The sequence below is a fragment of the Delphinus delphis genome, chromosome 6 (genome assembly GCF_949987515.2).
Source record: "Delphinus delphis chromosome 6, mDelDel1.2, whole genome shotgun sequence".
NCBI classification, from domain to species: domain Eukaryota; kingdom Metazoa; phylum Chordata; class Mammalia; order Artiodactyla; family Delphinidae; genus Delphinus; species Delphinus delphis.
The window spans coordinates 29,567,506-29,591,026 of record NC_082688.1 but is presented as its reverse complement, the minus strand read 5'-3'; the positions used below and the strand labels follow the sequence as shown (position 1 = coordinate 29,591,026).

The 23,521-nt window shown below is 36.6% G+C and overlaps 1 protein-coding gene across 1 annotated transcript in view; it reads left to right on the top strand.

Moving 5' to 3' along the window:
* CYLC2 (cylicin 2) overlaps nucleotides 1–23,521 on the top strand; it is a 158,972-nt gene that overhangs the window by 17,836 nt on the left and 117,615 nt on the right. Inside the window, exon 3 of the mRNA XM_069540802.1 lies at nucleotides 16,146–16,239. Within this exon, the coding sequence (XP_069396903.1) occupies nucleotides 16,146–16,239 (94 nt within the window). The remainder of the gene's footprint in view (nucleotides 1–16,145; nucleotides 16,240–23,521) is intronic.

Here is a 23,521-nt window from a genome sequence, read left to right as displayed (position 1 = left end):
ATATTACTCTCTGGTATATAGTAAGCAATATATGTCATTGTAAAATAAATAAAGTGTCCCGCAGGTACCTGGCACTCAGTAAATATCTGTTGAATGAATAAATAGGTTTGGCGATACATGATACTGTAGTATAGATTGCATACAAGTCCCAGATGCTTACAATTATAGTTTCAAAAGGATGATCCTGATCATTGGTATGGAGGGAGAGGAAACTCTGTGGTCATTCAATGATCCAGGCTCACAGAAGCCCTGCTATTGTCAATACATAGCATCCAAGGTCGCTCTGGATATCAATATACCACTAGTACAAGGGGAAAAGGGAACAAAAATGGTGAAGGAGCCCATGGAGGTTATTTATGGACCAGGTCTATAATAGGAATAAATATATTTTGTTTGCTGGAATTCAGCCATATGCCATACCTAACCATAAAAGAGGATGGCAAATGTGGTTTAGGTATGAGCACAGAAGTAACAGAAAAGTATTTTAGTGAACAGCTATGCAGACTGAACACTGCAAAAAAATTGATAAAAAATAAGGAAGTAAAGATGACAACTTTCATTTATTAATCATATCCAAGATGCTAGAAACTTTGCACCTACAATACAGAATTTCAAAATCATAACTATTAAAGGAGCAGATTCCTGTAAGTGACAATAAATTATTTTCCCATAATGATAAATAGCAATGACAGGGCTGCGTAATCAAGGGAAATGCAAATGCTGAGGCAGTAAGAAGTGAATGGTAATCTTTGGGAAATGGGTGATCCAATGTGACTTGAGTCATAGAATGAATGGAGGCATGCAGTTGGGGAAGGCAAATATATATATAACCACTGTGTCCATAAATTTCTTATAATCTTAAACTATAAAGCAGCTTATCAGGATTCTCTCTTTCACTCCAGTTAGGCTTTTAGCCCTCTTTCTATCTATCTATCAAAAATGTTCTTGTCAAGTTTACTGTGACTTTCACATTGCTAAATTAAATTACAAGTTATAGACCTACTTATATAAAAATATATCCAAATAATTATTACAGTGATCACAATAATAATAAATAATAATGAAGCCATTAGATCACATCTACTGTTACCATCATTAAATCTGTATGCCATGCAAATAACAGAAAAAACAAACAAAAACAAAAAACAAAAAACTTCATTCTTCCCAGGTTGGTGACTCACAGAATAGATAGAATAACTGCCCTAGTGTGCAAATAACATCTTTGGTTTTCCAATCATGTATAGGGCATAACATTTCCTTTAATATAAAAACAGATGTCATACAGAGTGAAGTAAATCAGAAAGAGAAAAACAAATACTGTATGCTAACACATATATATGGAAACTCAAAAAAAAAAAGTCATGAAGAACTAGGGGCAGAACAGGAATAAAGACGCAGATCTACTAGAGAACGGACTTGAGGACACGGGGAGGGGGAAGGGTAAGCTGGGACAAAGTGAGAGAGTGGCATGTACATACATATACTACCAAATGTAAAACCAATAGCTAGTGGGAAGCAGCCGCATAGCACAGGGAGATCAGTTCAGTGCTTTGTGACCACCTAGAGGGGTGGGATAGGGAGGGTGGGAGGGAGAGAGATGCAAGAGGGAAGAGATATGGGGATATATGTATGTGTATAGCTGATTCACTTTGTTGTAAAGCAGAAACTGACACACCATTGTAAAGTAATTATACTCCAATAAAGATATTAAAAACAAAACAAAACAAAAAAAACAGATGCAAGTAATGTAATGGGATTCTATTATCTGGGTATCATCAAGGTAAAATTGGAAAAAATGTAAGAGGAAATACTCAATAACATTACATTTGGTTTTTTTATTTCAATAACTTTGAAATGTTTCAAATATGAAATCGATTGATCCACACCATTGACTTAGTTTGGTCATATTCTGTTAAAAAAGTATGAATGACTATGCGGTTAATATGTGAAATCACTAAAAATTAAAGCGGCAGCCATACATATATCAAGTTGTTGTGTAGACCATAGGAACCATAGGAAATATATAGGCAAAATAATAGTTTACACTTAAAAATTCCTAATATGCCTATAGTAGCCACAAAACTGGAAACAATCAAAATATCCACCAACAGGTGAATGAATAAACAAACTGTGGTATATCCTTACAGTGGAACACCAGTCAGCGATAGACAGGAATTAGCTATTGATACATGCTACAACATGGATGAATCTCAAAATAATCATACTAAGTGAAAAAAAGCAGACAAAAAAGAGTAAACACTATATGACACTATTAATATAAAATTCCAGAAAATACAAACTGATCTCTAGTAATGGAAATTAGACCAGCAGTTCCTGAGGACAAAGAGGGATGAGCAAGAGGAATTACAGAGTTTCATGAGGAGACTTCAGGAGCATGTGAATATGTTTATTATCTTGATTGTGGTGATGGATTATAGGTATATACATATGTCACAACCAAACTGTGTATTACATGCAGTTTATTGTACCAACTGAAATTCCATAAAACTTTTAAAAGAAAAACAAGAGAGACACTGAAAACCAAATTCCTAACCTACTTTTCTGGTAAAGATGGACCTTCCCATTTTATAGATTAAAACACTGAGGGGGTTATTGAAGAAGTTGCTTGATATTCATTTTTGAACAGCAGTCCATTTTTTTTTTTTTAGTTTAAAATAATCCAGCAGTGTCTATTTTCTCCAACTAAAATTGACTCTCTTGCCCACGTTGGCAAGCCACATATCTATTCTATCAACTGATTTGAGCTCAGATTTATGTTCTGAATGGCCCCATTAGCCAGGTTGAAGTTTTCACCCCAGGAGGATCATGGCATCTGTGATATCACAGATAGAGGACTTCTTAGAAGAAAGTGCCAGAGAAACTGTTTGTAAAAAGATAATGATTGAAGAAAGATGAGATAAATTTCTTTATGTGTTGAACGCCCCCTACGGCTTAATTAATGGGGTCATGCACCAGGATTTATCTATGCTGATTACATTTCCCTTTTCATTTTCTGTTCTCCTTTACATTGTAATTGGTAAAGATGAGTCTCTTTTTTGTCCTTTATTTTCCATGTTTAAAAAGAAATGGACTTTCTTTCCACCTGAAGTTAAAAGAGATGGAATATAAGTAATGTCATAATAAAATTATTATATAATCAATTTATACTGTCTATAGATGGGTCTGATCTACTCTGAATTTTCTTTAGTGAAGTCAAGTCTGATTAATTTCCCTTTGCATGCAAATATTCTTTAGTATGTGTTCTTATAATGTACTCATGTGATTTTAGGATAGATATTATATAATGACATCAAAATGTCATAAAGACTTTGCATAATTCATTCCACTTGAATTTTGGATTTTAAAACTCTGTTTTATTGATTTATTTAATTTATTTTTTCAGACTCATTTTACTAAAGTGTACATTAAGTGCATTTAATAGTTGACAAACTTCTATGTGTGAGAGAAATAAGCATCTATCATGTTTGTGTTTTCATGCCACTCAAAACTCAAGGTGATTCTAATATGTGGGGAAATGTGTAGACCTTTAGCACAGTAGTTGGCTTATAATAACTGGTTAGTGAATATTTTTTTTCTTTTTCTCACAAGCGTAGAAAAAATGATAAACTAATGACTAAATAATGTTCATTCTCAGGAATGCACATTTCCATTTGTAACTTCAAACTGAATTCACTGGATCTCAAAATATTTTCTTAAAATATTAAAGACCATGTTGCCAAATTGGACTGCTTTGCCTTTGCATTTTTACTTGACAGCTTCTTTACTGAAATTTCCGTCCTGTTACTTGTATATCAACTCCACATTCCATCTTCCAGTTTAGAGAATAGACTTCTTATGTTCCAATACAGGCTGGATCTATAAAGTAATTTTTTCTTTCTCAGTCCCATTTCCCTTAACAATATAATAGAAATATAGTTCCTTTCATACAGCTACTGTAAAGATTAAATAAAATAATTTCTTTTTAACAACTGCTTACACAGTACCTATTATGTGTTGGATATTTCTTTTTTTTTTGGTTGCTAAATTTTATTACAAATACTTTTTTTTTAACATCTTTATTGGGGTATAATTGCTTTACAATGGTGTGTTAGTTTCTGCTTTATAACAAAGTGAATCAGTTATACATATACATATGTTCCCATATCTCTTCCCTCCTGCGTCTCTCTCCCTCCCACCCTCCCTATCCCACCCCTCCAGGCTGTCACAAAGCACCGAGCCAATATCCCTCTGCCATGCGGCTGCTTCCCACTAGCTATCTACCTTACTACGTTTGTTAGTGTGTATATGTCCATGCCTCTCTCTCGCTTTGTCACAGCTCACCCTTCCCCCTCCCCATATCCTCAAGTCCATTCTCCAGTAGGTCTGCGTCTTTATTCCTGTCTTACCCCTAGGTTCTTCATGACATTTTTTTTTCTTAAATTCCATATATATGTGTTAGCATACGGTATTTGTCTTTTTCTTTCTGACGTACTTCACTCTGTATGACAGTCTAATATAAACTTAAATCAACCCTGTTAGTACTCCCATTGTACATGTCAGGAGATTGAGACACAGCCAGATTAAGTAATTTCTCTAAGGTCTAACAACTAGTCAGTGTTTCAATCCAGGCAGTGTGTTTCTGGTCTCTCTGTACTTAATCTCTATGCTGCTCACGTGCTGTCTGATCAAGATGGCCTTAATGTTCCTCTCAGCTTAACTAAACTTTAGAAAGATTTCTTCCTGATTATATGCCTCTGACTACCTTTCTTAGAATATTTCTGCCCCTTTTATATGTGAATCTCCCAGGTTCCTGACAGTTTTACTTCCCAGGAATGTCTTTATCAAGGATTAGGGAGCCACTTCTTTGAAATGTAATCATCAAGAAAGATAGTGCAAAAAAAAAGAAGTATATGAAAATACGCTCAAAATCATTAAGCACAAGGGAAATGAAAATCAAAACTACAATGTGATATTACCTTGTATCTGTTACAATGGCCATTATTAAAAATATATATGTGTATGTATACATTCACATACACACATATACTTGTTGACCATTTGTATGTCTTAGGTGGAGAAATGTCTATTCATGTCCTTTGTCTAATTTTTAATTGGATTATTATATTTTGCACTATCTTTCTTGATGATTACATTTCAAAGAGGTGTCTCCCTAATATATATATAAATATGTGTGTGTGTGTATATATATATATATATATATATATATGCATGCACACACATATGACAAGTATTGATGAGGATGTGGAGATAAAGGAACTCTGGTACTCTGTAGGTGGGAATATAAATTGGTACAGCCATTATGGAAAAGAGTATGGCAATTCCTCAAAAAATTAAAAATAAAACTACCATATGATTCCTTATCTAATATTAACCCAAAGGAATTCAAACCAGGATCCTAAAGAGATAGCTGTACTGCCATATTTGTTGCAGTATTATTCACAATAGTGAAGACATGAAAACAACCTAAATGTCCAGTTAATGGATGAGTGAATAAAGAAAATTTGGTATATACATACAATGAAATAGGATTTAGCCTTAAAAAAGTAGGAATTCCTGCTGTTTGCAACTTCATAGATGGACCTGGAGAATATTATGTTAAGTGAAATAAACCAGACACAGAAAAATATTGCATGATCTCATTTATACATGGAATCTAATATAGTCAGAGTCATAGAAGCAGAGAGTATAAAGGTAGTTGCCTGGTGCTGAGGGAAGGGGGAAGGGGGAAGTGATGGTTAAAGGGTACAAAGTTTAAGTTATATAAGATAAGTTCTGGAGACAACTAAACAGCATAATGCCTGTAACTAACAATATTGTATTGCATACTTAAATTTTTCTAAGAGAGGAAATTTTTAAGTGTCCTTACTACATATCATCATCATGGGGATGGGAGGAAACTTTGGGAAGTGTTGGATATGTCTATGGCCTTCATGGTGGTGACAGTATCACTGGTGTATACTTTTCTCCAAACTCATTGAGCTGTACACATTAAATATAAATATCTTTTTACATGCCCATCATACCTCAATAGAATGGTTAAAAAAAAAAGAAAGATAGTGCTCCTATTTCCCAGTCTCTGTGGGAGGATAGCAGCCTCACTTTGCTAAGCATGAATTAGCAAACGCAGATGGCCCAATCACACTTAGCAGTCTCCCCCACTTACTTCCTCCAGTAGTTTTCCACTAAGACACTCCAGCACTTAAAGTCCCCCTCCTTTTGTTTCAGGAGTGTTGAGTTCAATCTCTCTCTCCTATTGGAATAGTCTTGATCCCTAATCTAATAGTCTTGAGTAAAGTTTTCCTTGCCTCTTGAACTCTGTTCAGTAGTGTGAGATTTTCTTTGACATATCTCACAGCCTGATATATAGTAAGTTCTCCAAAAATGTTAACTACAATTATTGATTTCGTTTTAAAATGATATTATTGTTTTTGTTTTTCAAATATTCTTCATGGACCATGATTTCAAGTTAAAGTTTTTCCAATGAAGATTCTCTTCTAAATGTTCTTCAGTGGGTTGATGTCACTGAAAGTGAAGTGCCCATGACTGGAGGTATTATTCCAAAAGTCTTAGGGAAGCAGAGAAGATCAGGATTAGGTCTGCTGCCCCCGACCCAAGGATTACATTTCAATTAATACAGCCTCAGCCACGTTACTATGTTTTAACATTGAGCTTATGGTCAACTAAATTACTAAACCTATTTTTACATTTGCAGCTACTCAGCCATGGTTTCCACACTTTATATAGATAGTGAGAAAGTTGTTTTCTTACAATTCTATTCAGCTGCATGCAATGACAAGCATCACAGAATCACTGTATACATTCAGTATGTAAAACTCCTGTAAAAATAAATTAAAAACTTAAAAGATGGCAAATATTTTATTTTTGAATGATTTGGACAATTTAAATCAGATTACATTTTGTATTATATAAATACAGTCATCCCTCGGTATCCAGGTCAGGGGATTGGTTCCAGGACCCCATGTGGATACCCAGATCTGCAGATGTTCAAATGTCTTTTATATAATGGCTTAGTATTTGCATATAACCTATGCAAATTTCCTGTATACTTTAAATCATCTCTAGACTACATGTAATACCTACTACAATGTAAATGCTATGTAAATAGTTGTAATACAATATAAATGTTATGTAAATTGTTGCTGGAATGCAGCAAATGAAAGTTTTGCATCTTGGAACTTTCTGAGATTTCTTTTTCAAATATTTTTGATCCACAGTTGGTTGAATATACAGATGTGGAACACTTTGGTATGAAGGGCTAACTGTAGATCAAATTGTAAACCTTTACTATTATTAATTTTTTCTTTTTCAATATTATCCAAAATTTTGGTACAATTAAGGTCTATAGGGGAAACTTGCTTGCTCTATCCTGTAGTAGAGGTTAGTTGATTATGTCACAAAGAGATTAAATAACTTCTCTGAGATTCCATAGTCTCAAATCCTTATCTGACTACAAAACGTTTAAATGGGGACAGTATTAATAAAATGGAGCAGGCTTGAGCATGAGATTAGATATTTATGTCAGGTATGTGTATGGTACAACACATACCTCAATAAATGTACTTCCCTTGCTTACCACCAAATAAGACCTCCATCCATGGACCCTGCAATAATTCCTCGCATAAAGGATTGTAACTAGAACTTGTGTCAAGATTTATATGCTGTCATCACTTCTCAAAGTACCTTTGGAAGATAATTTTGAAATTCAAATAAAATTGCAAATAAGAAAAGAAAGTTTTGTTTCAGAAAACATATGACTCAATGATATGAATGGACTTGTTAGTCTATAAACTATTTAAACAACTAGTGGAGCAGTACATTGATAGGTTCATGGATAAAACACATATGTGAGAGACAATGAAAAAGGAATACTTGGAATACTGATTTCCATGTTTCCGGCATGAAGTCTGTGGTGTTCTTCATGCTGTCTCTTTGTATGCAATGTGTTTTTTCTCCTTCTTCTGGCTACTTTTAAGATATTTGTTGCTTTTGTTGTCATGTTGTATTTATCATTAATTTTCCACAATTTGATTTTGATGAGCTTTCACATGGCGGGTGTGTATGTGTGTGTGTGTGTGTGTGTGCATGTGTGTGTCTGCACCTACCTTCTCTCCAGGATGTTGCCATAAATTCTACCTGCCTTTGTCTCCCCAAACTCTAATCTCAGTCACTTCAGTTCTACAAGATCAAAAACTTTGGGGAGGTTGCTCCTTTCTTCACTCTAGTCTGCAAACTATGCAGAAGCAGTGACCTGGGAAATCATAGAGTCCCACTAATTTCTATTCTATTACCAAAGATCAGAGTCCTGCATTACCTGTTGTCCAATGTCTCAAAACCATTGCTTCATATATTTTGTCCAGTTTCTAGCTGTTTAATTGTAAATCTGGCCCCTGTTACATAATCGTGCCTAGAAGAATTTTGCATTTCTATAAGTCTGTCATTTACTTTGAAAACTTTGCATTAGGTACCTACATATTTTAGGCCCGTCATAACTAAATGAGCAACAGACATTTTTATTATTAAATGCTCCTTTTTACAGCAGAAATATTTACAGAAATATTCCTTCATCAGCCTGATTTTTCTGATACTAATATACTCACTACAACTTTCTTATTAGTGTTTGCATAGAACGTGTCTTTTAAAACTTTTTCTACCAATCTAGCTATGATTTTTAAAATACATCTACTATAGTTTTATTGTAAGCAACAATAATTCTGTTTCCTTTTACATCAGTTTGATTATCTCTACCTTTAGATTAGGATGTTTAAACCCTTAGAATACTCTGTAATTTTCAATACGTTTAGAGGTAAATCTACATATCCAATCATGTTAGAAATTTTGCTATTTGATTCCACTTTGTTTAATCTGGTCATCGCACCCTCTTTTTTTTTTCATCTGTTTTTAGACTAACTGAGTATATTTGTATTCTATATTTTGTTAATTACTGGCTCCTTAGCTAATTTTCCTTGTTTTAATTTTAGTGGGCTACCTAGACTTACAGTATGCATATTTAATTTATCACATTCACCTTCAAATAATATTGCATTAATTATCATATACATTTAATAATCTTATTATATTATACTGCCATTACTTCCTCCCATACTTTTGCAATTGTTGCCATATGTTTTACGTCTATGTGTATTAAAAGCTACATATGCATTGTTATTATTATTTGTTTTAGTCACTCAGTTGTATTTTATAAATAATAGATTTTATATATATTTTTAACATCTTTATTGGAGTATAATTGCTTTACAATGGTGTGTTAGTTTCTGCTTTATAACAAAGTGAATCAGTTATACATATACATATGTTCCCATATCTCTTCCCTCTTGCATCTCCCTCCCTCCCACCCTGCCTATCCACCCCTCCAGGCGTCACAAAGCACCGAGCTGATCTCCCTGTGCTATGCAGCTGCTTCCCACTAGCTATCTATTTTATGTTTGGTAGTGTATATGTGTCCATGCCACTCTCTCACTTTGTCACAGCTTACCCTTCCCACTCCCCATATCCTCAAGTCCATTCTCCAGTAGGTCTCTGTTTTTATTCCCATCTTACTCCTAGGTTCTTCATAACCTTTTTCTTTTTTTCTTAGATTCCATATATATGTGTTAGCATATGGTATTTCTTTTTCTCTTTCTGACGTACTTCACTCCGTATGACATACTCTAGGTCCATTCATCTCACTACAAATAACTCAATTTTGTTTCTCTTTATGGCTGAGTAATATTCCATTATATATATGTGCCACATCTTCTTTATCCATTCATCTGTTGATGGACACTTAGGTTGCTTCCATGTCCTGGCTATTGTAAATAGAGCTGCAATAAACATTTTGGTACATGACTCTTTTTGAATTACACTTTTCTCACAGTATATGCCCAGTAGTGGGATTGCTGGGTCGTATGGTAGTTCTATCTGTAGTATTTTGAGGAACCTCCATACTGTTCTCCATAGTGGCTGTATCAATTTACATTCCAACAACAGTGCAAGAAGGTTCTCTTTTTTCCAAACCCTCTCCAGCATTTATTGTTTCTAGATTTTTTGATGATGGCCATTCTGACCAGTGTGAGATGATATCTCATTGTAGTTTTGATTTGCTTTTCTCTAATGATTAATGATGTTGAGCATTCGTTCATGTGTTTGTTGGCAATCTGTATATCTTCTTTGGAGAAATGTCTATTTAGGTCTTCTGCCCAATTTTGGATTGGGTTGTTTGTTTTTTTGTTATTGAGCTGCATGAGCTGCTTGTAAATTTTGGAGATTAATCCTTTGTCAGTTGCTTCATTAGCAAATATTTTCTCCCATTCTGAGGGTTGTCTTTTGGTCTTGTTTATGGTTTCCTTTGCTGTGCAAAAGCTTTTAAGTTTCATTAGGTCCCATCTGTTTATTTTTGTTTTTATTTCCATTTCTCTAGGAGGTGGGTCAAAAAGGATCTTGCTGTGATTTATGTCATAGAGTGTTCTGCCCATGTTTTCCTCTAAAAGTTTGATAGTGTCTGGCCTTACATTTAGGTCTTTAATACATTTTGAGTTTATTTTTGTGTATGGTGTTAGGGAGTGCTCCAATTTCATACTTTTACGTGTACCTGTCCACTTTTCCCAGCACTACTTACTGAAGAGGCTGTCTTTTCTCCACTATATATTCTTGCCTCCTTTATCAAAGATAAGGTGACCATATGTGCGTGGGTTTATCTCTGGGCTTTCTATCCTGTTCCGTGATCTATATTTCTGTTTATGTGCCATTACCATACTGTCTTGATTACTGTAGCTTTGTAGTATAGTCTGAAGTCAGGCAGCCTGATTCCTCCAGCTCCATTTTTTGTTCTCAAGATTGATTTGGCTATTCGGGATCTTCTGTGTTTCCATACAAATTATGAAATTTTTTGTTCTAGTTCTGTGAAAAATGCCAGTGGTAGTTTGATAGGGATTGTATTGAATCTGTAGATTGCTTTGGGTAGTAGAGTCATTTTCACAATGTTCATTCTTCCAATACAAGAACATGGTAAATCTCTCCATCTGTTTGTATCATCTTTAATTTCTTTCATCAGTGTCTTATAATTTTCTGCATACAGGTCTTTTGTCTCCTTAGGTAGGTTTATTCCTAGATATTTTATTCTTTTGTTGCAATGGTGAATGGGAGTGTTTTCTTAATTTCTCTTTCAGATTTTTCATCATTAGTGTATAGGAATGCCAGAGATTTCTGTGCATTAATTTTGTATCCTGCTACTTTACCAAATTCATTGATTAGCTCTAGTAGTTTTCTGGTAGTATCTTTAGGATTCTCTTTGTATAGTATCACGTCATGTGCAAACAGTGACAGCTTTACTTCTTCTTTTCCAATTTGGATTCCTTTTTCTTCTCTGATTGCTGTGGCTAAAACTTCCAAAACTATATTGAATAATAGTGGTGAGAGTGAGCAACCTTGTGTTCTTCCTGACTTTAGTGGAAATGGTTTCAGTTTTTCACCATTGAGGACGATGTTGGCTGTGGGTTTGTCATATATGGCCTTTATTATGTTGAGGAAAGTTCCCTCTATGCCCACTTTCTGCAGGGTTTTTATCATAAATGGGTTTTGAATTTTGTCAAAAGCTTTCTCTGCATCTATTGAGATGATCATATGGTTTTTCTCCTTCAATTTGTTAATATGGTGTACCACATTGATTGATTTGTGTATATTGAAGAATCCTTGCATTCCTGGAATAAACCCCACTTGATCATGGTGTATGATCCTTTTAATGTGCTGTTGGATTCTGTTTGCTAGTATTTTGAGGAGGATTTTTACATCTATGTTCATCAGTGATATTGGCCTGTAGTTTTCTTTCTTTGTGACATCTTTGTCTAGTTTTGGTATCAGGGTGATGGTGACCTCGTAGAATGAGTTTGGGAGAGTTCTGCCCTCTGCTGTATTTTGGAACAGTTTGAGAAGGATAGGTGTTAGCTCTTCTCTAAATGTTTGACAGAATTCGCCTGTGAAGCCATCCTGTCCTGGACTTTTGTTTGTTGGAAGATTTTTAATCACAGTTTCAATTTCAGTGCTTGTGACAGGCACTGAAGGTCTGACCAAAAGGTCTGTTCATATTTTCTATTTCTTCCTGGTTCAGTCTTGGATCATTGTACATTTCTAAGAATTTGTCCATTTCTTCCAGGTTGCCCGTTTTATTGGCATAGAGTTGCTTGTAGTAATCTCTCATGATCCTTTGTATTTCTGCAGTGTCAGTTGTTACTTCTCTTTTTTAATTTCTACTTCTATTGATTTGACTCTTCTCCCTATTTTTTCTGATGAGTCTGGCTAGTGTTTTATCAATTTTGTTTATCTTCTCAAGGAACCAGCTTTTAGTTTTATTGATCTTCGCTATCATTTCCTTCATTTATTTGTCATTTATTTCTGATCTGATCTTGATGATTTCTTTCATTCTGCTAACTTTGGGGTTTTTTTGTTCTTCTTTCTCTAAATGCTTTAGGTGCAAGGTTAGGTTGTTTATTTGAGATGTTTCCTGTTTCTTAAGGTAGGATTGTATTGCTATAAACTTCCCTCTTAGAACTGCTTTTGCTGCATCCCATAGGTTTTGGGTTGTTGTGTCTCCACTGTCATTTGTTTCTAGGTATTTTTTGATTTCCTCTTTGATTTCTTCAGTGATCACTTCGTTATTAAGTAGTGTATTGTTTAACCTCCATGTATTTGTATTTTTTACAGATCGTTTGCTGTAATTGATATCTAGTCTCATAGTGTTGTGGTCGGAAAAGATACTTGATAAAATTTCAACTTTCTTAATGTACCGAGCTTGATTTGTGACCCAAGATATGATCTATCTTGGAGAATGTTCCATGAGCACTTGAGAAGAATGTGTATTCTGTTGTTTTTGGATGGAATGTCTTATAAATATCAATTAATTCCATCTTGTTTAATGTATCATTTAAAGCTTGTGTTTCCTTATTTATTTTCATTTTGGATGATCTGTCCATCGGTGAGCGTGGGGTGTTAAAGTCCCCTACTATGATTGTGTTACTGTTGAGTTCCCCTTTTATGGCTGTTAGTATTTGCCTTATGTATTGAGGTGCTTCTATGTTGGGTGCATAAATATTTACAATTGTTAAATCCTCTTCTTGGATCAATCCCTTGATCATTATGTAGTGTCCTTCTTTGTCTCTTCTAATAGTCTTTATTTTAAAGTCCATTTTGTCTGATATGAGAATTGCTATGCCAGCTTTCTTTTCATTTCCATTTTCATGGAGTATATTTTTGCATCTCCTCACTTTCAGTCTGTATGTGTCCCTAGATCTGAAGTGGGTCTCTTGTAGACAGCATATATACGGGTTTTGTTTTTGTATCCATTCAGCCAGTCTGTGTCTTTTGGTGGGAGCATTTAATCCATTTACATTTAAGGCAATTATCGCTATGTATGTTTCTATTCCCATTTTAATTGTTTTGGGTTTGTTATTGTAGGTATTTTCCTTCTCTTGCGTTTCTTGCCTAGAGAAATTCCTTTAGCATTTGTTGTAAAGCTGGTTTGGTGGTGCTGAACTCTCTCAGCTTTTGCTTGTCTGTAAAGATTTTAATTTCTCCACAAAATCTGAATGAGATCCTTGCTGGGTAGAGTAATCTTGGTTGTAGGTTTTTCTCCTTCATCACTTTAAATATGTCCTGCTACTCTCTTCTGGCTTGCACAGTTTCTGCTGAAAGATCAGCTGTTAACCTTATGGAGATTCCCTTGTGTGTTATTTGTTGTTTTTCCCTTGCTGTTTTTAATATGTTTTATTTGTATTTAATTTTTGACAGTTTCATTAATATGTGTCTTGGTGTGTTTCTCCTTGGATTTATCTTGTATGGGACTCTCTGTGTTTCCTGGACTTGATTAACTATTTCCTTTCCCATATTAGGGAAGTTTTCAACTATAATCTCTTCAAAGATTTTCTCAGTTCCTTTCTTTTTCTCTTCTTCTTCTGGGACCCCTATAATTCAAATGTTGGTGCATTTAATGTTGTCCCAGAGGTCTCTGAGACTGTCCTCAATTCTTTTCATTCTTTTTTCTTTATTCTGCTCTGCAGTAGTTATTTCCACTATTTTATATTCCAGGTCCCTTATCCGTTCTTCGGCCTCAGTTATTCTGCTATTGATCCCTTCTAGAGTATTTCTTTTTTGTTTTGTTTTGTTTTGTTTTTGTTTTGTGCAGTATGCAGGCCTCTCACTGTTGTGGCCTCTCCCATTGCAGAGCACAGGCTCTGGATACACAGGCTCAGCATCCATGACTCATAGACCCAGCCGCTCCATGGCATACGGGATCTTCCCGGACTGGGGCACGAATCCGTGTCCCCTGCATCGGCAGGCAGACTCTCAACCACTGTGCCACCAGGGAAGCCTCCTTCTAGAGTATTTTTAATTTCATTTTTTGTGTTATTCATCATTGCTTGTTTCCTCTTTAGTTCTTGTAGGTCCTTGTTGAATGTTTCTTGCATTTTCTCTATTCTATTTCCAAGATTTTGGATCATCTTTACTATCATTATTCAGAATTCTTTTTCAGGTAGACTGCCTATTTCCTCTTCATTTGTTAGGTCTGGTAGGTTTTTACCTTGCTCCTTCATCTGCTGTGTGTTTTTCTGTCTTCTCATTTTGCTTATCTTACTGTATTTGGGGTCTCCTTTTTGCAGGTTGCAGGTTCATAGTTCCTGGTGTTTTTGGTGGCTAAGGTTGGTTCAGTGGGCTGTGTAGGCTTCCTGGTGGAGGGGACTAGTGCCTGTGTTCTGGTGGATGAGGCTGGATCTTGTCTTTCTGGTGGGCAGGTCCTTGTCTGGTGGTGTGTTTTGGGGTGTCTGTGGCCTTATGATTTTAGGCAGCCTCTCTGCTAATGGATGGAGCAGTGTTCCTGTTTTGGTAGTTGTTTGGCACATGGTTTCCAGCACTGTAGCTTTCTGGTTGTTGAGTGAAGCTGGGTCTTGGTGTTGAGATGGAGATTATTGGGAGATTTTCACCATTTGATATTATGTGGAGCTGGGAGGTGTCTTGTGGACCAGTGTCCTGAAGTTGACACTCCCACCTCAGAGGCACAGCACTGACTCCTGCCTGCAGCACCAAGAGCCTTTCATCCACACAGCTCAGAATAAAAGGGAGAAAAAAGAGAAAGAAAGAAAGAAAGAAAGAAAGAAAGAAAGAAAGAAAGAAAGAAAGAAAGAAAGAAAGAAAGAGGATAAAATAAAATAAAGTAAGTTAAAATAAAATAAAGTTATTAAAATAAAAATTATTAAGAAAAAAAATTTTAAAGTTAAAAAAAAAAAGAAAGAAAGAAGAAGAAAACAGACGGACAGAACCCTAGGACAAATGGTAAAAGCAAAGCTATACAGACAAAATCTCACACAGAAGCATACACATACACACTCAGAAAAAGAGGAAATGGGGAAAAAATAATACATCTTGCTCCCAGAGTCCACCTCCTCAATTTGGGATGATTTGTTGTCTATTCCGGTATTCCACAGTTGACGGGTACATCAAGTTGATTGTGGAGATTTAATCCACTGCTCCTGAGGCTGCTGGGATAGGTTTCCGTTTCTCTTCTTTGTTTGCACAGCTCCCGGGGCTCAGCTTTGGATTTGGACCCGCCTCTGCATGTAGATCACCTGAGGGCATCTGCTCTTCGCGCAGACAGGACGGGGTTAAAGGAGCCGCTGATTCGGGGGCTCTGGCTTACTCAGGCCAGGGGGAGGGAGGTGTACGGATGCAGGGCGAGCCTGCGGCAGAGGCCGGCTTGACGTTGCACCAGCCTGAGGTGCGCCGTGCATTCTCCCGGGAGAGTTGTCCCTGGATCACGGGACCCTGGCAGTGGCGGGCTGCACAGGGTCCCGGGAGGGGAGGTGTGGACAGTGACCTGTGTTCGCACACAGGTTTTTTGGTGGCGGCAGCAGCAGTCTTAGCGTCTCATGCCGTCTCTGGGGTCCGCGCTGATAGCCGCAGCTCGCGCCCGTCTCTGGAGCTCCTTTAAGCTGCGCTCTGAATCCCCTCTCCTCGCGCACCAGGAAACAAAGGCAAGAAAAAGTCTCTTGCCTCTTCGGCAGGTCCAGACATTTTCCTGGACTTCCTCCTGGCTAGCCGTGGCGCACTAACCCTTTCAGGCTGTGTTCACACCGCCAACCCCAGACCTCCGAAGCCCGAGCCTCAGCTCTTACCCCCGCCCATCCCGGCGTGTGAGCAAAGCCTCTCGGGCTGGTGAGTGCTGGTCGGCACCGATCCTCTGTGCGGGAATCTCCCCGCTTTACCCTCTGCACCCCTGTGGCTGCGCTGTCCTCCGCGGCCCCAAAGCTCCCCCCTCCGCCACCCGCAGTCTCCACCCGCGAAGGGGCTTCCTAGTTTGTGGGAACCTTTCCTCCTTCACAGCTCCCTCCCACTGGTGCAGGTCCCATCCCTATTCTTTTGTCTCTGTTTTTTCTTTTTTCTTTTGCCCAACCCAGGTACGTGGGGGAGTTTCTTACCTTTTGGGAGGTCTGAGGTCTTCTGCCAGCGTTCAGTGGGTTTTCTATAGGAGCAATTCCACATGTAGATGTATTTCTGATGTGTTTGTGAGGAGGAAGGTGATCTCTGCGTCTTTCTCTTCCGCCATCTTCTCAAATCTTTAGTCTTCATATTTTTAAAGAAGTTTTAGGTTCCTAAATTGAGAAGAAAGTAGAGGCATTTTCAGCATACATCCTGCTAGAGTATATATAAATCCTCCCCTGTATTAACAGCCTGCATCAGAGTAGTATGTTTATTACAATCTATGAACCTACATTGACACATCACTCTCACTCAAAGATCATAGACTGCATTAAGATTCACTCTTGGTGTTACTCATTTTATGGGTTTTAACAAATGTTTAATGACATATACCCATAGTTATTATATAATTTAGAATATTTTTACTGCCCTAAAAGTCCTATGTGTTCCACCTATTCATCCCTCTCTATCCCTAAACCATGATATCCACTGACATGTTGTGGCCTCTCCCGTTGCGGAGCACAGGCTCCGGACGCGCAGGCTCAGCGGCCATGGCTCACAGGCCCAGCCGCTCCGCGGCATGTGGGATCTTCCCGGACCGGGGCACGAACCCATGTCCCCTGCATCGGCAGGCGGACTCTCAACCAGTGCGCCACCAGGGAAGCCCTCCACTGACATTCTTACTGTCTCCAACGTTTTTCCAGAATGTCATGTAGTTGGAATAATACAGTATATAGCCTTTTCAGATTAGCTTATTTCACTTTCTTTCATGGACTCTGACTTTGGAGTTGTATATAAAAAATTATTGTCACACCCAAGGTCATTTAGATTTCTCCTATGTTTTCTTCTAGAAGTTTTATAGTTTTGCATTTTACATTAACTCTCTAATCCATTTTGAGTTAAATTTTGTGAAGTGTGTATGGCCTGTGTGTAGATTCTTTTTTTTTTTTGCACGTGGATGTCTAGTTGTTCCAGCATCATTTCTTGAAAGAACTGTCTTTTCCCCATTTTACTGCCTTTCACTATGTAGAATTTACTTCCAGGCAGAAAGCTTTACCAATCCTGGTGAGAAAGATCTTCCCACAGAGTGGTAGTTCAGGCTACCCTAAGTGGCATTTCAGAATTGAGAAGGAACAGGAGGGTGTCTATGTGGGAAGAAGTCAAAGAAAGTTTGATAAGGCTTCAAAAACCAATTCCTACACTTCTGTCTGTTGTTTGTGAACAGTTTTTTTTTTAACCACTTTTTGTCTAACTTACCAGTTGTTTTTGATACAATGCATGCCCTTTAGAAATTATTCCTTCATAGACAGGAACAGAAATTCTATTTATATTTTCCATCTGTTTCTATATATCTGAAGACATGAGTTCATACTGATATCACCAAGGCCAATCCAATATTTTTCTTCCTTTTGATAACTCTCTTCCCAAACTATGAGAAAGCTAGTGCCATTATCTTTAATAGGTTCATTTATGTGATCGATTCTCCTAAATTTAACAACCGCTTTCCATTTTTGAGTGCCCTTGGTGACCCACAGAGGCTCTAATACCCACCTAAATATCCCTTCACATGTGAATATCCTCATTACCCCGTTAGGCTTTGGGATTCTATGTCAGACCATCCCTCTGCATGGTCACTTTTCTCCTTTACCTGATGGGACTCTGACACATTACAGTGAACCTTCCTCCTCTATGCACATTCTCTTTTTCCACCTGTGCTTTGACACCTTATACAGGGCTGCCCCCACTTTTGGATGTTTTCCTTATTCAGGTAGACTCTGAATAACTTTGCTAGGCTGCTCTCCCTCATGACTACCTTCCTCATCATTCTTCAGTTCTGTCACCTTTTCATTGTGCTTTCTTCCCACATAGATACTCTCCGATCCTTCTCAGGCTCTGAATGGCCGCTCGGCTCTCTCCTTGTGGAAGCACTTCATACCATTTGAGTTCCAACAACCTGTGCCTCAGCACCACTCTGTGTGAAGACTTCCTTTACCATGTTGGGGCTCTGACACTGCTTGTGAGCCCACATCTTCACAAGGATGCTCTCCCTGCCCTCCCACCCAAGCTCTGAATTTTTGTGCTAGATCATCTTAAAATCTGTCACCCCATCTCAGGCCACCTCCGTGAATTTTCAGTATCCTCTTCTCTTCTGTCTCTCTCTTGCTCTAACTTTCACAGCCTGTTCTGCTCTAACCATTTGTAATGAGGCCCTTCTCAACACACAGGGAATATGATATATCATGTCACCTTCTTCCAATATGAAGGCCCTCCATAACACTCTCAGGGTCTGGTAACTCACACTCAGCCACTGATGTGTTTACTCCATTTGGGTTTGCCTCTCCACATTAGGTTACCTCCCTGTATGGACACATTCCTCACCCCACTTTGGCTCTACCATCCCATGCTGGGACTTCTCTAGGCACAGGCCACCTACTTTCCCTCCTTTGGGCACTGCAAACCTGTTCCATGCTGTCCACAAACTTGGACAACCTCTTTAATCTGCTTGGTTTCAGATAACTCTCATTGGGGTGATGTTTTCCTGATTCTACTTGGACTCTGACTCCTCATGGCAGGCTGTATACTGTGTGGGCACCCTCTTCACTCCATTAACATTTCAAAGGTCCATGCCAGGCTGACTCTCCATGTTGACAAACTCAGTGCACTTACTTGCTTTGACACCTCATGTCAAACAGCCTCACCATACGGAGGTCTTTGTTACTCTGCTTGGGCTCTGACACCCTAAGCCAGGATACCTCTCTATATTATGTCCACTTTTCTCTGCCCCCAACTAGTGGCTTTAGGGTTAAATGATTAATGAAGAAAAGGGAAAGGTAAAAGAAGAGAAAGAGAGAAAGAATTGAAGAGGAAAACTCATAATGCTATTCGAAGGCATAAAACTATATAATATAATCTAGGCAAAATATGTACAGGCTGATGAATTATTGACTAGTCATGCTATGGGTCACTGTGTATTTATTCCTCTTCTACTTCCAAATGATTTCAAAATTATCAATAATAAAATATATTTTTATAATAGTAAGATATAGTGTTTTTCAGGAAAGGAACGGTATGCTTTTAAAGAGATCATTTTTATTGTTTATTGTAGCTAAGACTTATTTATACTTGATGACAAATGCAGATACTTGATAACTCCAGGAAAGAAATCCATACTTATTCAAATTAGGTGATCATTACATATCTATCTGTACCTGCACTATAGAAAATTCATAATAAAAATTCGATATATTAAATTAAATTCCAAGAGACTGTCCATACCTGGACAAATTTATTGATTCAAACTTGCTATGTTAGAAAGAGATGAAAAGTCACTTGCAGTTTCTTTCATTCTAACAAGAAAAACTAATAAAAAGGAAAAATCTGGAATTTGTGAAGCCATATTTGTGGAAATAAAATAAACTATTTTGTGGTACAAATCAAAATGGCACATTGAGTATCAAGATAAATGTAATTTTATTTATTATTTTGCTATGGAGATAACTTACATATACCACATACATAGAAGGAAAGATTTACTCATGGGCAAAGAGACTATTTGTCACTGTTGTCCTAGGGACCAATTGAGTATTATAGTTAATTATTTGAATCTCTCCATGCTTTCTTCCTTCCCAAAGAAACAGTTATGAGTCCAATACCCTGCACTGAAGACCTCCTTGGTCTCTCAAATTTTTCTGAATTTCAGAAATTAAAGGGGTTTTTGACAAGAGGATGGTAAATTTTCTGTAGGCTTTAAGAAGTGGTGGTTTCAGCAGTAACTGCAGAGATAGTCATTTAAGATGGAGTTCAGTACTGGGATGATCCTGCAGTTACAGATTACACTGTCTACAACTGGGCATAAGTGGGACTTAGTCTAAAACAATGTGGTGATATTCATTAGTTATAAGTCAGTGGGTAATAAAAAGATAGTTATAAACAGCTTTTGCTTCCACAAGTTTAGCCTTGTCTCCATAGGATGGATGAATGTGAAGTGGGTTGGGAGTGGAGGGTAAATAAATGGAAGTTTAATGGATATTATTTTATGAATCATACTTAAATTGTATTCTTACATGTTGGGGCTTATTAATAAAAAATATTCTTTTTCACTGCTGAAACTTAAAATAATTTCATTTTAAATTAAACAAAATGAGCATTTATGGGCCTGTAATATGTCTCAGATACTGAATAGGACATTTACACATACCATTTAGGTTTATATTCATATTTAAATCCTGTTTACAATCCATCTAAGTGGTATAGGCAACAGCTGGCAAATGCCAGAGCTTAAACTGCAACCTAGATATGGCTGATTTCAAAAATCCACTATTTTTCTATTAACTATGTTTAACATCCCTGATTCTAACTTACAATTGAGTATTAGGGACATGAAAGGTTTCTGTCAAAAATATCTGGATTTTTAACAGGATTCATACTCTGCTCAGCCTATTTCCTTTAGAATTTCAACTTATATACCATATCAGTTAAGTCTGAATCTTCCACTGCCATAGTAACTCATCAATCTGATCCATACAGTCAATGTGGTGGCTGGATTATAAATATACACCCACGCACACTTATGCCAATATTATATGTTTCAGCCATCAAGTTGCTCAAATTGAGTAGAAAAATCAAATTAATTCCAATAGCACTGAATAGATATTCCCTACATGACTGTTAAATTTCTTCCAAGCCATTCATCTTTAATGTATGTCGAATCAATGCTTTAACACCTATAGGGACTGGGTACTCATTATCTCAGTTAGCAGACATACTTGAATCCCTCTGGCACAAAACCCCACCTTCACTTAAACACATCTATTTTTGAAATACTTATCTAAAACACAATTAATCCCCTTGCTCATGACAGGCTTTCAAATACTGAAGAGATACACCTAATTCCCTAGTGAGCTCACTCTTTGCTATTTTAAAATGCCATGCTGCCTTCCATCATATGTCTTGTGAAAGAATTTAGAGAATTTGTATGATTTTCTTACAATATGTTCATTTCAGAGATTCAATATAGTATTCTCCAATAGTGATAAAATGGTTACATAGCTCAGTAGAAAACTACTAAGGTCAAACTTCATTAAAAAAAAAAGATACTCAAAGTGTTCTTTTAAGCTGCTTCTCCTTTTAAGATTTTTATTTGTGCTAGGAGTTTTAAATCAGAAACCAATTAGAATAAAATAAAATCCAATTTTATGGGCCATGGAGAGACCAGGCAGTTTCATTTATCATTACAGAGTCTCTTCCACTTAGATCTTCTTTTGAACATTTTATTCCTAGGGAATATCTTTTATCCAACTGCATTAGTAAACGAAGGTGTAACACTGTTCAGTTTTGCTTGTGTGTGCTTTGTTCTCATCTGCCATCAGCTGAAGTCAGTTGTCCACCTCCAAGATGTAATGAGGACTACTTGTTGCCATACAGAATGTCTTGACACAATTATTATAGTACCAATGAAAGCTTTCTCTGGAGGACACATTTTCTGAACACGCTGCAAATGTAATCCTTTTAAAATGTTTTTTTTTCCACATGAATTCCCATATGAGGAGTTCTCATGACTATATTTATTTCAAAGGAAAAATGTACACTTCTAAATTTATTACTTATTTAAGACCCATATGAATATGTAGTCTTGCAAATATTTAACAAAAATATTAAGTAATACATTAAAATCAATTTAGTTTTTCTTTTGTAGCAAAATAAATAAAATATAAATTAGCATATTAATCCCTTTACACTTTGGTCTTGGGACCAAATATAAAAATAAGAAATATACTAGATTATATTACAAAATTATGTGATCCTTTTTGCTTTGGAATCTAAATAAATCTAATTTCTATGAGATATGTACATGTGTTCCAATAAAACAGGAAAATGAAAGCATGAACTTAGAAAATGTAATTTTAGTTCCTTTAGATATTCTTTTATTTGCCTATGCTTCCCCAATAAAAAGCATTATCTTTTAAATCTTATTTTATTTTCAGAAAACTCTAAATTGTAAAGTGAATAAAAACTTCAAAATGAGAGAATCGCAGAATGTGTATCTATCCTAACTGCTGAAGTACAACTTAGTGATTATATTTATTACTGAATATTCAATAACAAAAATTAGCAGTTGAGGGGATAGAGGGGATGCTGTGTGTGACACCCAATCTGATGAAATAAATTAAATATCTGGTAAGTGACAGGCAGTATAAGGGAAAAGAGGTCCTGATATATTAAATATTATGATAGCATCTTACTCTGCCACGTGAGTATTGAGTAGTTTATAGTTAAAGAAAGATGCTTCTTATGTTCTAACTCATTTTTGTCTTTTTTAACAATTGTTTTCCCCTGTTCCTTCATCTCTGAGGGAGTGCGGTTCATTGTCTTTTATCCTACCATCTCTATTCTCATAGTTCTGCTTCTTTCCTCATCCTTTCTCATCTTCTCTCTTCAATTCTCCTTTTCTCCCTTCTCCTTCTCTCCCTTGAAATGATCAAAGTGGTGATTTGGTACAGGAAAACTCACTCTACTTATTCTGCCAAATTAAGACAAAAGCCTCAAAGAATAAGTTCTTTCTTACTTTTGAAAGTGCATTATGCCAGCTTTAAATACGCAGATAAACAAAAGTAAAACCAGTTCCGTTTTTTAAGATAATAAATTTTATGTTACAATATATTTCCATATTTTTAATCAAATTAGTTATGTTTTCAGGTACTTGATATTTGTAGCCTGCCAAGTGACAATCATAAACCACCAAGCAAAAGGAGATCACCACATGGTCTCAAAGGTCCTGTAATGAATAGGGTAAAGGCTAAGGTTTAAAGCAAAGCTGGGCTTTGACCTTAACAAACCAGTTAAATGTTCTGTGCCTCATTTATCTTTAGTATTACATGAGAATATTCTTACCTGTGTTGTCTATATACCCATCTTGTTATGGTACTAAGTAGACAGTACCTTATAAAACAAAATGAGAAATAGAATCAGCCATAGAGTAGTTTGGTAATGAAATAAAATGAATTCTGCCATTCTCCCT